The sequence below is a fragment of the Panthera tigris genome, chromosome C2 (assembly GCF_018350195.1).
Source record: "Panthera tigris isolate Pti1 chromosome C2, P.tigris_Pti1_mat1.1, whole genome shotgun sequence".
Classification (NCBI taxonomy): Eukaryota; Metazoa; Chordata; class Mammalia; order Carnivora; family Felidae; genus Panthera; species Panthera tigris.
Window position 1 is genome coordinate 28888415 of NC_056668.1, and position 15918 is coordinate 28904332.

General features: G+C 33.4%; 1 protein-coding gene across 9 annotated transcripts in view; it reads left to right on the forward strand.

The window, feature by feature from the left end:
• LIPI (lipase I) overlaps positions 1–15918 on the forward strand; it is a 70346-nt gene that overhangs the window by 13657 nt on the left and 40771 nt on the right. For all 9 annotated transcript variants that reach the window (XR_006207682.1, XR_006207683.1, XR_006207685.1 and 6 more), the window contains exons 3-5: positions 9039–9424; positions 11868–11976; positions 14249–14350. Coding sequence is in view for 5 of the 9 variants with exons in the window: in XM_042956791.1 (XP_042812725.1) it covers positions 9113–9424; positions 11868–11976; positions 14249–14350 (523 nt within the window). In the remaining 4 variants the exon portion in view is untranslated. The remainder of the gene's footprint in view (positions 1–9038; positions 9425–11867; positions 11977–14248; positions 14351–15918) is intronic.

Below are 15918 nucleotides of genomic sequence, written 5' to 3' on the forward strand. Positions count from 1 at the left end.
CACCCTCCTCAGTGTCCATCACCCATGTCCCCTCTCTGCCCCTCCCCGTCAACCATCAGTTTGTTCTCTGTATTTAAGGGTCTCATGTGGTTTGACTCTAGCTACTAGCTATTATAGGGTAGTTCTATTTTTAATTTTTTGAGGAACCTCTACACTGTTTTCCAGAGCAGCTGCACCAGTTTGCATTCCCACCAACAGTGCAAGAGGGTTTCCTTTTATCCACCTTCTCACCAGCATCTGTAGTTTCCTGATTTGTTCATTTTAGCCACTGAGCTGTGTGAGGTGGTATCTCAGTGTGGCTTTGATTTGTATTTCCCTGATGAGTGACGTTGAGCATCTTTTCATGTGTCTGTTGGCCATCTGGGTGTCTTCTTTGGAAAAGTGTCTATTCATGCTTTCTGCCCATTTCTTCACTGGATTATTTGTCTTTCAGGTGTTGAGTTTGGTTCTTTTTCTTATATTGTTGCTGAGTTAGACAGAAGAATGTATGACAGCAGATGTTTTATATTTTTTTAATTTTAATGGAAATAATGTCACTAATGTTTCATCACTAATACGACAATCGTTATTGGCATGTAATAGGTAATATTTTGTCATTTTAATAAAATATACTTCTATTTTTAATTTATATAATATAGTATTAACTCTTGTTCTAGTTTTATGCTGTGGACTGTGCTATGGACTGTGTATGCTTGTGAGTGTGTTATTTGGGAATTTTGCCTTTAATTGTTACATGAGTTGTAGTAATTTATAGCTCCTGTATCTATCTATGTGGATATTTGCCCTATTTTTGTTATGCTTGATATTAGAGATATTCTAGCTTCTAAAAATGATTAAGCTTTATGTTTTTCTCTGTTTTGTAAAAAAATTAGAACTTTACTATAATTTTTTTTAACTTTATTGAGGTATAACTTATATATGCTAAAATGTACTCATTTAAGAGTATACTTTGATGAGTTTTTAAAAATATGTGCACCACATTTTACATGGCATGTAACAGTCTTATCAAAAAATAAAATATTTATTGAGTTACCAAAAGTTAGCTCTTTGCAAGTAACCCCCTCTCCTTGTCTGGTTTTAAACAAATCTGACCTGCTTTCTGATACTCTAGATTAAATATCCCTTTTCGAGAATTTCATAAAAATGGGATTAAACAACATGTACTTTTCTTTGTGGAATATTTTGTTCATCATCATGTTTTTGAGTCTTATCAAAGTTGTTGCATGTATGGGCAGCTTATTCCTTTTTATTGCTGGGTAGTATTACGTGGTATAATTACGCCACAATTTGTATATCTATACTCCTTTTATTGACATGCAGGTTTTTTCCAGTTTGGGGTCCTTATGAAAAAATGTCTATGAGCTTGTACATGTTGTGGACAAATGCTTTTATTTCTCAGAGGTAAACAATTGAAACTGATTTTTTAGGGTCATAAAAGTATATACTTAGTATTTTGAGAAATTGCTAAATGGTTTTCCAAAATATATAATTTTGTAACTTCCCTTAGCAATGAAGGATGCTTCAAGTTGCCCTACATCCTCACCTATACTTGGTTCTGTCCATATTTTTTTTTAAGTTTATTTTTGATAGAAAAAGAGAGAAACTACGCACCAGTGGGAGAGGGACAGAGAGGGAGAGAGAGAAAATCCTGATGCGGGGCTTGATCTCTCCAAGTGAGAGATCATGACCTGAGCCGACATCAGGAGTTGGATGAACCAGCCGGGTGCCCCTCCGTCTTTTTAATTTTAGCCTTTCTAGTGGGTGTGTAGTGATATTATTATTTTAATTTAACTTATATTTTACTGGTGACTAGTGATGTTGAGCATGGATCTTAGGCCATTATACCATCTTTTGTTAAGTGTCTTCAATTATTTTGACAATTCTGAAAAATTGAGTTCGTGTGTTTAACGTATATGTGTATATAAACACTCAGATTCCATCCACCCCACCATATTCTGGATACAGGTGATTTTCAGGTGTACATATTACAAGCCTACATATTCACATTCTTAACGATGAGTGTCTTTTCAGGAACAGACATGTTTCATTATGACTGTCCAATTTATCACCTTTTTCGTTTATGTTTCACACTCACTGTAATCTTGTCTGAGAAATATTTGCTTACTTCAAGATCATTAATATTTTCTCTCAATATTACAGACATATAGCCTGTTGCCTGCCAGAGAATGAAGCTGAATCAAAGCAAGTAGAGTTGAGAGAATGAAAAGAGGAAAAGATGAGTCTCTTTCACTCTAGAGCTAGTTTAGCTCTCTTAAAACCAAATGTGACCTTTCTAGGGTCTCTGTTGAATGTCCATGATGTTCCTTAAGGTCTTTCTACTCTGGCTAGCCAGGGCTTCATTGTCTCCCAGAGCATTGTGACCTCTGGAACTGTTCAGTTTACAGCTCTTTGTGGAATTTCACATTATGCATGCATAGGTCTGTATACAGCAACCGATTCTTGGGGACCCCTCTGCAGATTTCAAGCCTCTGCCTCTGTAGAGCCACTTCTTTTGCAGCATATAATCTAGAAATTCTAGTTGTTTTACTCTCCCCAAACCCTGATCTTTCTCCCCAACTTGGTAACATCATCATGCTCTCCTTGGGTCCAAACTTTCTGCACTAAGGGAGACTATCTCCAGGCAGGAAGCTACTAGATTATAGTGTTCACATAATTTGTTTCTTTTCTTTTAGAGATCACAGTTCTGTGCTTTTTGTTGTCCAGTGTCTAAAGTTTCATATACACATTTTATCCACTGTTCGAGTTGTTTACAGAAGTAAGAGAAGTATGGAATCTGATATATTTCATGACAGGAATTGGATTCTAGAAAGTTTTGTGTTAATTGTGGTAAAACACATATAAAAATCGCCATTTTAATAATTTTTACAGTTCAGTGGCATTAAGTACACTCACATTTTGTACAACCATTGCCACTATCCATCACCGGGATGTTTTCATCTTTCCAAACTGAAACTCTATACCTATAAAAAACATAGTTCCCCATTTTCCTCTCCTTCCCAGCCCCTGGCAACCACTATTCTGTTTTATGTCTCTCTATCTTGACTACTTTAGGTACTCATGTAAATGTAATCATGCAGTGTTTGTATTTTTGTGACTGGCTTATTTCACTTAGTATAATGTCTTCAGAGTTCTTCCGTGTTACAGCACATGTCAGAATTTACTTTCATTTTAAGGCTGAATAATATTTTATTGTATGTGTATACCAGATTTTGTTTTTACATTGATCTATTGATGGATGCTTGGATTGCTTCCACCTTTTGGTTATTATAAATAATGTTTCTATGAACATGGTGGTATAAATATCTCTTTGAGTCTCTGCTTTCAGTTCTTTTAGGTGTATACCCAGAAGTGGAGTTTCTAGATTATATTGTTATTTTATTTTTAATTTTTTAAGGAACCACCATACCATTTTCCATTCCCATCAGCAATGGGCAGCATTCCAATTTTTCCACATTCTTGCCAACAATTGTTATTTTGTGTTTCTTGGTAGTAGCTACATCTTTTACCTTCAGATTCTAATGGAATTGAAGTGGTATCTCATTATGGTTTTGATTTGCATTTCTCTAATGATTAGTGAGATTGAGCATTTCTTCATGTGCTTATTAGCCATTTGTATATCTTATCTATATGTCCATTCAAATCTTTTGCCAGTTTTTTAATTGGTTGTTTGTTGTTATTGAATTATGGGAGTTCTTTATGTATTCTGAATATAAATCCCTTATCAGATATATGATTGTTAAACATTTTCTCCCATTCCCTGGATTGCCTTTTCACTCTGTTTATAATGTCCTTCAATGCACAAAAGTTTTTAATTTTGATGAAGTACATTTCATCCTTTTTTCTTTTATTGTCTGTGCTGTTTTTGGTAATTCTCAAAAAGTAATTTTGAGACCCAAAGTCTTGAGGTTTTCTCTTGTATTTTCTTCTAAGAGTTTTATGGTTTTAGTTCTATTATGTCCTTCTTTATCTCTTGTAAGAATTTTTAACTTAGAGTCTATTTTCTCTGGTAAAAGTATAGATGTCCCAATCTCTGTTCTTTTCTTATCCCAAACTTTATTGAGGAATAATTGACAAATATAATTGTGTATATTTAAATTTTACAATGTGATGATTTGATACACATATACATTGTGGAATGATTACCAAGATCAAGATAATTAATACATCCATCACCTCTCAAAATTAACACTTTTTCTGTGCATGATGAGAATGCTTTAGATTCACTCTCAGCAACTTTCAAGTATGCAATATTATATTATTACATAATCAAATATACAGTATCGTATTATTAACTATAGTCACCTGATGCACACTAGATCCTAAGAACTTATTTATCTTGTTACTGGAAGTTACTGTACCTCCTCATTTACCAGTCCCAAGCCTCTGGTAACCACCATTTTATTATCTGTTAATATGAAATTGTTTTTTTGTTTTTTGTTTTTGTTTTTAGATTCCATTTATAGTTGATATTATACAGCATTTGTTTTTCTCTGTCTGGCTTATTTCTCTTAGCATAATGCCCTCTAGTTTTATCTACTGTTCCAAATGACAGGATTTACTTTTTTATGGTTGAATAAATTCTATTATGTATATATACTACATTTTTAAAATCCATTCATTCACTTAAGGAAATTTAGGTTGTTTCCATGTCTTGATTATTGTGAATAATGCTGCAGTGAACATGAGTGTGGAGATATCTCTTCATATCCCTGCTCTCTTTCAGTTACTTTTTGCATTGAATATCTTGTTTGCATCCTAACACTTTCAACCTATGAATGTCTTTAAAGTGAGTCTCTTTGTAGACAGCATACACTTGGATGTTGTTGTTTTTTATCCACTCTTTCAATCTATTTCTTTTTATTAAGTGGTTTAATCCATTTACATTTAAAGTTATTACTGATAGGAAGCACTTATTTTTTTCCATTTTCTTATTTGTTTTTTATATGTCTTAGAGCTCATTTTTGTCTTTCATTTCCTCCATTACTGTCTAGTATTTAATTTTTTTTTTAGTGACACATTATGATTCCCTTCTCATTTTCTTTTGTATATGTTCTATAGATTATTTTCTTTTTGGTTATCATAGGGATTACTTGTAACATCCTAAAGTTATGACAATCTATTTTAAATTGATACTAAGTTAACTTCAAAAAAATGAAGACTTCAATAAAAAACTTAACTTTTACATAAACAACTACTCCTTTATAGCTCTGCTTTCCTCATTTCAGTTGTTGATGGCACAAATTTTGTATTTATATTGCATACCATTAACATAAATTTATAATTGTATTTATGCATTTGCCTTTTATATTCTGTAGAAAATAAAAAGAGTTATAAATCAAAATTTAAAAATACTATTTTTTGTATTTGTTTATACATTTGCCCTTTCCAGAGCTCTTTATGTTTTCATATGACTTTAAGTTATTGTATAATGCCATTTCATTTCAACTTGAAGGCTCCCATTGTTATTTCATGTAGAGCCAAGTCTATGGTAGTGAATTCCCTCAGCTTTTGTTTGTCTAGGGATGTCTTAACTTAGCTCTCATTTTTTTAAGGGCAGTTTTGCTGGATATAGAATTCTAGGTTGAAAGTTTTTCTCTTTCATCACTTTAAATATATATCATCTCACTGCCTTCTGGGCTACAAAGTTTCTGCTGAGAAATATGACAGTATTATTGGGAATTCTGATAAGTTTTAGATATATAGAACTTTATTTTTCTATTCCTAACATCTACCATAATTCAGTTCAATGTTTTTTTTAGGAGTTCTACTGTATGCTAGTGTAACGTTTTATTATCTTTTAAAGACATTTGTTTTTATTTTCTGTACCTGATATTAATATTACCAATGAAATAAATTATATCATGTCACAGTAAAGCCAAACACCATGGAACAAAACAAAACCCCAGGCCCTCAGTAGCATTTGGCTTAAAGCAGCATTAGTCATACTTGTGGAGTCAGGTGGGGATTTTGTGGTTAGGTAGCACTGCTCTTCTGTTGGGTTCACTTGCATGTTTTGCTTTTGACTGGCTGTCAGTCACCTGGGGTGACCAGCTGGGAACTTGATGAGCTGGGCTCTTCTACACCTCTTTCTCTTCTTCTAACAGGCCAGACCAGGGATATTCTCATGGTGATGGCCAAAGTAGGAGAGGCCAACCCCGCAATGTATAAGCCCATTTTAAGTTTCTGCTTGTATTATATATACCAAGATCCTATTTTCCATGGCAAGGAAAGGGGGATGAATTGGAACCACCCTTATAATCTAGTATACCAAACAGCTTTCCTTTTATTTTGTGTAGAATATACCTTCCCATTTATTTAAAATTTCTGTGTACTTCTTTTAAATAACTTATAGCTAAGTGTCATTTTTTAATGAAAACTGAAGATTCTTTGTTTTTGAATAGGCAATCTTTATACAGTTACATAAGTTTGTATATATCATATATTTTTTTCTCTAGTATAATTGTATTATTTTTTTTCATGGATTTAACTTTCTATATTTCTCTTTTTCATTTTTTCTTATATATATATACATTGCTGTACTTCTATGTTTTTAGTGTGTACAAAGTTACATGTACTGTTTTACATAGTACAGGGTTTAACATTTCAGGTTTCAATATCTTTTTAAAGCCACATTTAACTATATGTTAAAATTAAAAATAACTGACATCTTTTGAATCCCCCAGTTAAAGAATTTTATCCACACCTACTTTTTTGATACTACTTTTAACTGAAATTCCCATCTTATTAGTATATTGACTTGTCTTAATATTTAAATATTCTTATCAAGCATTCAAATAAGAATGCCTTTTGATATTGCATTTGTTTTACCCAGTTTTTAATATTTACACTTATATTGGTGTCTAACCTATTTCTATGCTCACTTTCAATCTTTTTATACTGTGAGTTTCTGTGGATCTGGTCTTCATTAAATATAGCACTTATTTAACAATGATGATGTCGGGAACTGTACTGTGTCATTTGTGAGTGGTGCACTTAAGGGAGGATATAAAATTCTTAGGCCACAAACTTTTCCACTTATAACCTTCATTCATTACACTTTTATCTGTCTAATGTATTGCTTCGGAAGGCAAATCTGAAGTCATCAAGACTTCGTTCCTCTATTTTTAACATGGATTTTCTGCCTTGATGTTTTTAGGATATTTTTCTCTTTCATCAAAACCCAAACCAGTTTCTAGGAAGTCTCTTCTTGATGAGTCTAATTAACTGATTTCCTCTAGATTGTGTTGAGTCTTTCAGTTTGCACACCCTGGTGTGCAGTTATTTCCTTAGTTATTGTAACTGCTACCCTCTCCCTCTCCAATTATTTCCCATTCCAGTAAAACGATGATTTTTAACTTGAATCATCATTTCCTGTCCCCAATATTTGTTTCTCCTCCTAATTGAAATCTTTCTTCCTTTTTTATATGTTTAAATGACTATTTTCTTGGGATAAATTTTTAGAAGTAGAATTATTGACATGAAGTATATTAATGATTTTGTGAATTTTTGATATATGCTGGCAAATTGTTTCCCAAATCTTTTAACAAGTAAAACTTCCAGAAACAGTACAATCATATGCTCTCATAAAAAAAAAAATTGAGGGGTGCCTGGGTGGCTCAGTAAGTTGATCAGACTCTTGATTTCAGCTCAGGTCATAGATCCCAGGGTCCTGATATCAGCCCCCTGTTGGGCTCCACGCTGAGTGTGAAGCAGCTTAAGATTCTCTCTCTCTCCCTCTGCCCCTTTCTCCCACTCACATGCTCTCTCTCTTTTTAGAAATAAAAACAAATGGGATTACATGCTTACTTTGAAAGAAATTACAATTCTGAGAACCTATGGAAAAGAAAATTAAAAAAGCAGCCATTGTTTCACTGCCTAGCTATGATTCTTGCTATTGATTTGGCTTAGATATTTTATTTTCTTCCCTACTTCCTTGTAGGATAGATGGATGGATAGATAGGTAGGTAGGTACATAAGGTAGATAGATAGGCAGACATATAGGATGCATGCATTGATAAAAATACTATAAGATGACAGGGTGCCTGGGTGGCTAAGTTGGTTAAGTGTCTGACTCTTGATTTTAACTCAGATCATGATCTCATGGTTTGTGTGTTCAAGCCCAACATCAGGCTCTGTGCTGACAGTATGGGCCCTGCTTAAGATTCTCTCTGTTTCTTTTTCTCTCTATGTCTCTGTTCCACTTGTCCTCTTGTCCCCTCAAAATGAATAAATAAACTTAAAAAAAGTAGAAAATACTAAATGATGATATTTAAGTTGTTTTAAATTTTTGTACAATTATGCATAAACCTGTTATTAATGTCTTATATTTAATACAAATTGTTTATTTCATTAATATAAATCCTAGAAGGAAAGTGAGGAAGAATACATATTTTTAAGATTATGAATGTGTACCACATAATTTCAATTTCAAAAGGAAAGGATGTTATACCAATTTATACTCTTAGCATTCATTTATATAATTATGTGTCAAATTTACCTTCACAAGTATTAAGTATTAATATGATTTTCTTCATTTTCTTTAATTTGATAGGAAGAAACTTATACCATATTGTTTTGATTTTTTATTTGATCGCTAATTAGATAAAATATATTTTTGAATGATTATTATTCACATGTAAGTATTCTTCTGCAGAATTTCTTTTAAAGCTCACAATCAATTTATGTACTTTCACTGGTATGAATAATACTTTCGTTACTAACAATATTAATGATTTTAGTCACACCATTGCTGTTTTGTACAGATAAAAAATAATTTTTTTAACCAACCATATTTCTTTCTATATTTTATTTTAAAATTTTGAATGCTGCTTGTTCAAAAAGTCTTTATATAATCAACAAATTAATCATTGTAGTTGCTCAGGATATTATGTTGAAATACTAGTGAAATAAAATCCTTCCCACCCTTCAAGTTCAAATCTGTTCTTTTTAACAGTAATAAGAATTGTACCAAATACTATCCCAGTACTCAGCTTAACTGAATTTTTTTTCAATTTCAGAGAATAAAAGACCATGCCTTGAATTCTCTCAGCTAAACATATTGCATTCCATCAAAGATTTGTTTTCTCCCCAAATGGACATTGTTTTGATGATGTATACAAGAAACAACCCTTCCTGTGCTGAGCCACTGTTTGAGCAGAATAACTCACTTAATGTTAATTTCAATACAAGCAAGAAAACAGTCTGGATTATTCATGGATACAGACCAATGGGCTCCACTCCTAAATGGCTTCAGAACTTTCTAAAGGTTTTGTTGAATCACGAGGATCTGAATGTAATTGTAGTAGACTGGAACCGGGGTGCTACAACTTTTATTTACAACAGAGCAGTTAAAAACATCAGAAAAGTTGCTGCTACTTTGGGTACATACGTTCAGATTCTTTTGGTAAGAATTTTATATATTACGTATGTTATACAATATACAGTGTTTTATGTAATACCACAGAGTGGTAGTAAGATAAATACTTTTTTTTCTATAAGCATTAAGAATTATTGCTTTTATATGCTACCATTTACAGCCATCTTTTCTTTGTGGAAATGGATAAATGCCATACGTAGATGTGTACTGTCTTATTTTTAGAAGAAATGTCTTAAAGACTTAGTTATTACATTTTGTCTTAAAAATCTTTTAAGATTTTTGGGGGCACCTGGTGGCTCAGTCAGTTAAGTGACTCTTAGTTTCAGCTCAGGTCATTATTTCACTGTTTGTGGCTTCAAGCCCCACATTGGGCTCTGTGCTGGCAGTGCAGAGCCTGCTTAAGATTCTATCTTTCCCTCTCTCTCTGCCCGTCCCCTGCTCACATGCGTGCATGCCTGCACGTGCTCTCTCTCTCAAAATAAATAAATAAACTTAAAACAATCTTTTAAGATTTTTATCCTTTTGTAACTTTACCTATACTGACTTGAGGTTAAGGTAGTGATTCTCTGTGCACCAAGGAGATAAACTGTATAATCATTAAGTTCTTTTCTAAGGTATGGCTAATATGTTTATAGTTAATTGAGTGTGAATTGGTAAAAGTGAGGGAAAAACATCTTAAAAATTTGCATACTTCTGCCAATCTTCGAGACCAGTCTTAATACTATTTAGATTTGTCCAGCATTTAGGTCCAGGGTTGGGATGAGTCTAACAAATTGAGGCTAATTTGGGCTTATCAGGAATTTACATCTACATTGACTATGTCAACCCATATGGCGATCAGTGTCTATTCTAGAGAGAGATGTGGTGGTGATGAGCGCTTGAGAGAAAGAAAGGTAATTTCTGGGGCATTCATGGGCTTGAAATCTGTTTTGAGTTGTGCTCAACTCAACTTGCTCAGTTGTGCTTGGGAGACTCTCTTAAAACTAAGCAAGCATAACTGATCCAAGAAGCAGTTACATATAATGGTTAGGAGTCAGACTGGAGGAGTTCAAAGATCAAATCAATCTGTTATCCTCTGTGTGACTCTGACCAATTGTTTAATCTCTCTGCCTCATTTATTTATCTATATATTTCAGATAATCAAACTTTATGACAATATTTTATATAAGTATAAAATGACATTAATTCTTAACCAGGACCTGGCATAAAATAATCTGAGTAAAAATCAGGATCAGTATAATTTATACATCCCCAAGTTTGGACAAAACCAAACCATCTCTCTATAGAGAGACAGAGGAGGTGATTGATTCACCTGTTCTTATCACCTGTAAACTACATAACTGATTTTTGCTTATAGAAGTGGTCTTTTCTCTAATAAACATGTACTTCAAAGTGTTGGAAATATGATTATTAAATATAGAAATTTAGAAAGAGGCTTTATATTAAGGAAAAAAAATGAAAAGATTAATAACACTGAAGTTGACAACAATACCCCTTCAGGTTTCTGGGCATTGCTCTGAGAAATTTGAAGAAAATTAACCTGTGGCTGGAAAGCCTGGGTCTAGTTTCTCATTGGCAGTAAATGTTCCACATCTTTCTCCAAGCCATCAAATGTGTCACTCTGCCGAATGGACCATAACCTGCTTTCTGAGAGTGTGGTGGGAGAAACTTTCCCTCCTTGTTAGCTCCCTAGTGGCCCTCCAGGGCTAAGACTCTAAGAAGTGCTCAAAACTTGGGCTTGGAAGATCAGATTCCATCACTCTCCAGCTTGTGGATTTGGGAAATCACTTAAAATCCATGAGTCTCATTTTATCATCTCTGAAATAAGAATGATAATTCACACTGTTCCAGTCTTCCTAGGGATTTTGACACAATCTGATCAGATAAAACAAGGAGGCAGATTAGTATATATTTTGGAGTTAAATAGGCCTGGACTTGAAGTCCATCTTTTTCCCTTACAGTAATAAGTATATTTGGCTTTGGGCAACTCATTATCAAACTATTCATTCAACACTTAATATGTGCTCTTAATAACTTTGGGCAATAGGATAAAAATAAATAACTCGTAGGACTAGTGTGAATATGAGATTTACAAAACACTTATTCAAGTTAATGTGAATATGATAGTTATAAAACACTTATTCAAGTTAAGTACCTGTTAATGTCTATTACTATTATTACAAAATTATTTATTAATTAATGTATTATTTTGCATATACTATTTTAGATAATAGATAACAAAGGTTTTTAAAAGCTTAATGTTATTACTAAAAATATATTGAGAAAAATCAGATATCTTATGGAAAAATTTGAACAACAGTATATTGTTTTGAAATTATAAAATCCCATTCTCTATCTCCCAGAAATGTATTAAACCAGAAAAAAAATAGTGAATACTATAATATTGATGCACAAGGCATAATTTGTGATTTCTGAAATGAAAATCATAACACTTCATTTTCAATTGCAGAACCATGGAGCGACTCTTGATAATTTTCATTTCATAGGTATGAGCTTAGGGGCTCATGTTAGTGGATTTGTTGGAAAGATATTTCAAGGTCAACTTGGAAGAATAACAGGTAAAATATTTTTGATAAAATTAGTGTTTTAGCATAATTTTAACCATGAGAAATTACTTTATTTACAAGTTAACAGGCACAATAGTTAAACAGTAAAAATGATGCACATTATTTTTTTCTATATTATATTCAATGCTCGCCTTTGTTTTAGTTAGATTCTAAAGTCTTCTTTCTTGTTTAGTTCTAAGCAGTGTTGAAGTGCTCATATAGAAGTGGGAGGAAGATCAATTTCTGCAGCTCCATGTGAATTTTAAGAACCTATTATTGTAATAATCCAGAGAAAAGCTTGACTCATTAAATATAAAACTTTTTTCTTTTTTTATATTAAATATAATTTATTGTCAAATGGGTTTCCATACAACACCCAGTGCTCATCCCAACAGGTGCCCTCCTCAATGCCCACCACCCACTTTCCCCTCTCTTCCACCCCCCATCAACCCTCAGTTTGTTCTTAGTATTTAAGAGTCTCTTATGGTTTGCCTCCTTCCCTCTGTAACTCTTTTTTTATAAAACTTTTTTTCATGTATTAACTAAATATATACCCATGTATTTAATTTTCATTAACATATTTCAGTTCTTTTAAAAATTTTACTTGAACATCAGAAGAGAGAATCAGGAGTTGACAACCAGGCTTGAGGGAGTCTAGATCCTGATTCCTCTCATATTTTCCTTCACAGAGTTCCTGCATGCAGAAAGTTTAGTAGCCAAATAATGCTGACATGGATTTTCATGCTTCCTTTTGGGAATGGTGGTGATTTTAGAACCAGAAAGTTAGTATCCTTCCCCAACCAATTTAGCTTAAAAAAAAAAAAGGTTTATTGTTTGAGAGAGAGAGAGAGAGAGAGAGAGAGAGAGAGAGAGAGAGAGAAAGCATGAGAAGAAGGGCAGAGAGAAAGGGAGACTGAGAATTCCAAGCAGGTTCCACACTGTCAGTGTGGAACCCAAACCATGACCTGAGCTGAAATCAAGAGTCAGACACCTAGGTGCCCTATAGTCAGGTTACTCAAGTGCCCTATAGTTGTTTTTTTAAAACAATTATTGAGATATGTGTCTGTAGAAGATTTATAATGATTTTGAGTGTTAATAAAAGTAATAGAGTATTAAGTGAAGCAAAGGGGGAGGGGAGAGGTGAATAAATTGCATAAGTAAGAGCTTTACAAACTTTAAGTATACCTTTCTTACTTTGATCAGTTTTAGTAATATCCCTGTTATACAGATACGAAAACAGGTTAACTGAATGAATGTAGGAAGGTCAAAAAGTTCTTAACAGCTAAGCCAGGATTTATGCCAAGCTTTCTAGCAACCAAAGCCTATTTCTCTTTCAACCATCACAGTAATCCTACTTTATGTTAAAGTGTGTTTATTCACACATTAGTCCAGTTTGAATGGCTCCACATGTCAAGCAATCACCAGGGTTTAAAATTCCAGCAAGTGTAGTAGTTCTACATCAGAATTATTTATGAAAAGAGAAGTTTCTGCCTCATTCAGTCAAGTGGGATAAATACACTAGGGAAAATAGAAGGGTTTGGGATGAGCAACATTATATTTTAGTTTAAAAAATCTCTTTTTTGAGATGAGTGTATCTCCCATTGCACAGATGTTCTCAAGGTGTTGAATTTTACCTCTTTGCCCCTTTTTGACAGTTGCCAGTAGGTCATGAGCCTAGAATTTCTATGTAGAATTTCACATGCACCAGAAATAATATCTATATTCCATGGAACTTTTAATACATTTTTCTCTTCTTGTGTGTATATGGGAAGCTTTTGGTGGAAAATAAATGATAACATAAGAATAATTATGTTTTATACCCCACCACAAATTGTATTTGGCACTTAAAATTCATTTTAGAACTGCAGATAGATCTGGGATGAACTAGTAAGGCATGAAGTTCAAGATAGGACCAGGCTATTACTCATTCCCCTTCCCTTCCAGGAAAAGTAGTAGTTACTTATTAACTATAAAAATACTACCAGTTTATCTCTAAGTACTTCTTAAATAAAAATGCTAAAAAAAAACCCTACAATATTTTGTTGAGGCATTTCTAGTGTGGCTTAACACTAGATTGTTGGTAAACTCGGAAGATTGGTATAAATTATTCAGATAATGAAGATATTTGCTATTCATCCAATTTCATTTATATTTAGATTAGTTTTTAGACAAGTTTAAAGCTGTATAGACTTATGTTTATAATATAATAATGCAAACATATGATCTAATAAACACTATAGTAGAAGTTGCTTAATTGATTGATAGTTTCTTTCTTGAATTTCAGGTCTTGACCCAGCTGGGCCAAAGTTCTCTGGACAGCCATGTGATCTCAGATTAGATTACACTGATGCAAAGTTTGTGGATGTCATCCATTCTGATATCAATGGTAACAATGTAGGATTTATTGCTTAATTACTTGAAAAGGAAAAGGAGATGTAGACATTGGGATGCGGAGAACATAAAAGGAGGAAGATTAGTGGATAAAGTGATGATGAGTCTGTAATTATAAAATGATTATGTTTCCCACAAGTGGTATTTCTTGGAGTTAGTGATATCCTATGGTGTTAACATGGCACTTTTTGCCTTCAGTTTACCTCCTTCAGGTTTCAAGACCTGTCCTATCATCCTAAAAAGCGGAAATTTGATTAAAAAATACTTCATCTTGTTCATGCTATTGACAATTTTGATTTGATCACAAATTCTCCCATGCTTAATGTTCCTGATGTATTTAGGTTACCATTCTCCGCTCATTTTCTTGCTGTGATATCTATCAACTAGAAATGAAAACAGCATTTCAGGCACAGGTAAAGAATACCTTCCCCTAAGGTAGAGAAATAATTTCTCTATTGTTTTTAATTATCTTCCTGAAAATGTCAAATATGCTATTGATAGTTTGGTCCAGAATGCTTTGGACAGGCACTTTCAAGGAATAAGTTAGATGGCCCTAAGCCCTTTTCTGATTTGGAATTGATGATACTAATATTTATTGAGCACTTCCTATATACTTCAGGCAGTGTTTTAAATGTTTTATGTGAATTAATTATGGCATTCTCCTAAGTTCCCATGAGATAAGTAAATGTCATCTCTTTTTTACTTATGGGGAAGCTAGAGTCAAAGTCACAAGGCCAGTAAGTGGCAGAGCCGCTTTCAAATTTCAAAATTTCAATTTTTTGAAATTTCAAATTTCAAAATTTCAAAAAATTTGAAATCTTTTGATTCCAGAGCCTGCCTTCACCAGTTTCTTGCTCTGATTAGCTGATAATTTACATGTGTTGTCACTGTGGGCATGGGGAGGTTATGGTGCTACCATGGAGAAAGGAGGAAGTGATGCAAAGACTATTCTGATTCTCCTATTTCCTCAGGTTACTTTTCTCTTTGGTCCAGGTAATTTATTTGCTCCCATAGTCCTCTAAATTGTCTTCATGGTGATCCATACCAGTGCCTTTGCAAGAGATACAAATGCTATAAATGCCATAGATGACAATTTCTCAATATCAATGCCTGGACTAACTCTATATGGGTACAGTTTTGCTTCTAAAGTGGAATCTGAGTTCACCTATATCTCACAGGGAGTCAGTGCCTAAGGTTCACAGTTCTAGTGTGATACCTCAACCTCTCAAGTCTTCCTTATCTCTAGCTTTTATATCAGCTTAGCATTCCCACACATAATACACGTACTGCCCAATTGCTCTGCAGTTCTTTGTCTGAGCTCTTCTTTCTGAAATCCCAACTTCAGCTCTGCCTATGGCCTTGGAATTAGCTCTTCCTACTTTTTATTTTATTTTTATTTTTTGGATTTTCCTAATAAACTGTTTTGTATTGTCTTTCATTCTCAACATCTTTTGATGACCCAACCTATCAGATCTAACTTACCACTAAATGCCACATTGTTTTGGCACCTTTGGTTGATCTTTTCATGACCATCACAAATAAGGGACACAGAATTTTGATGCT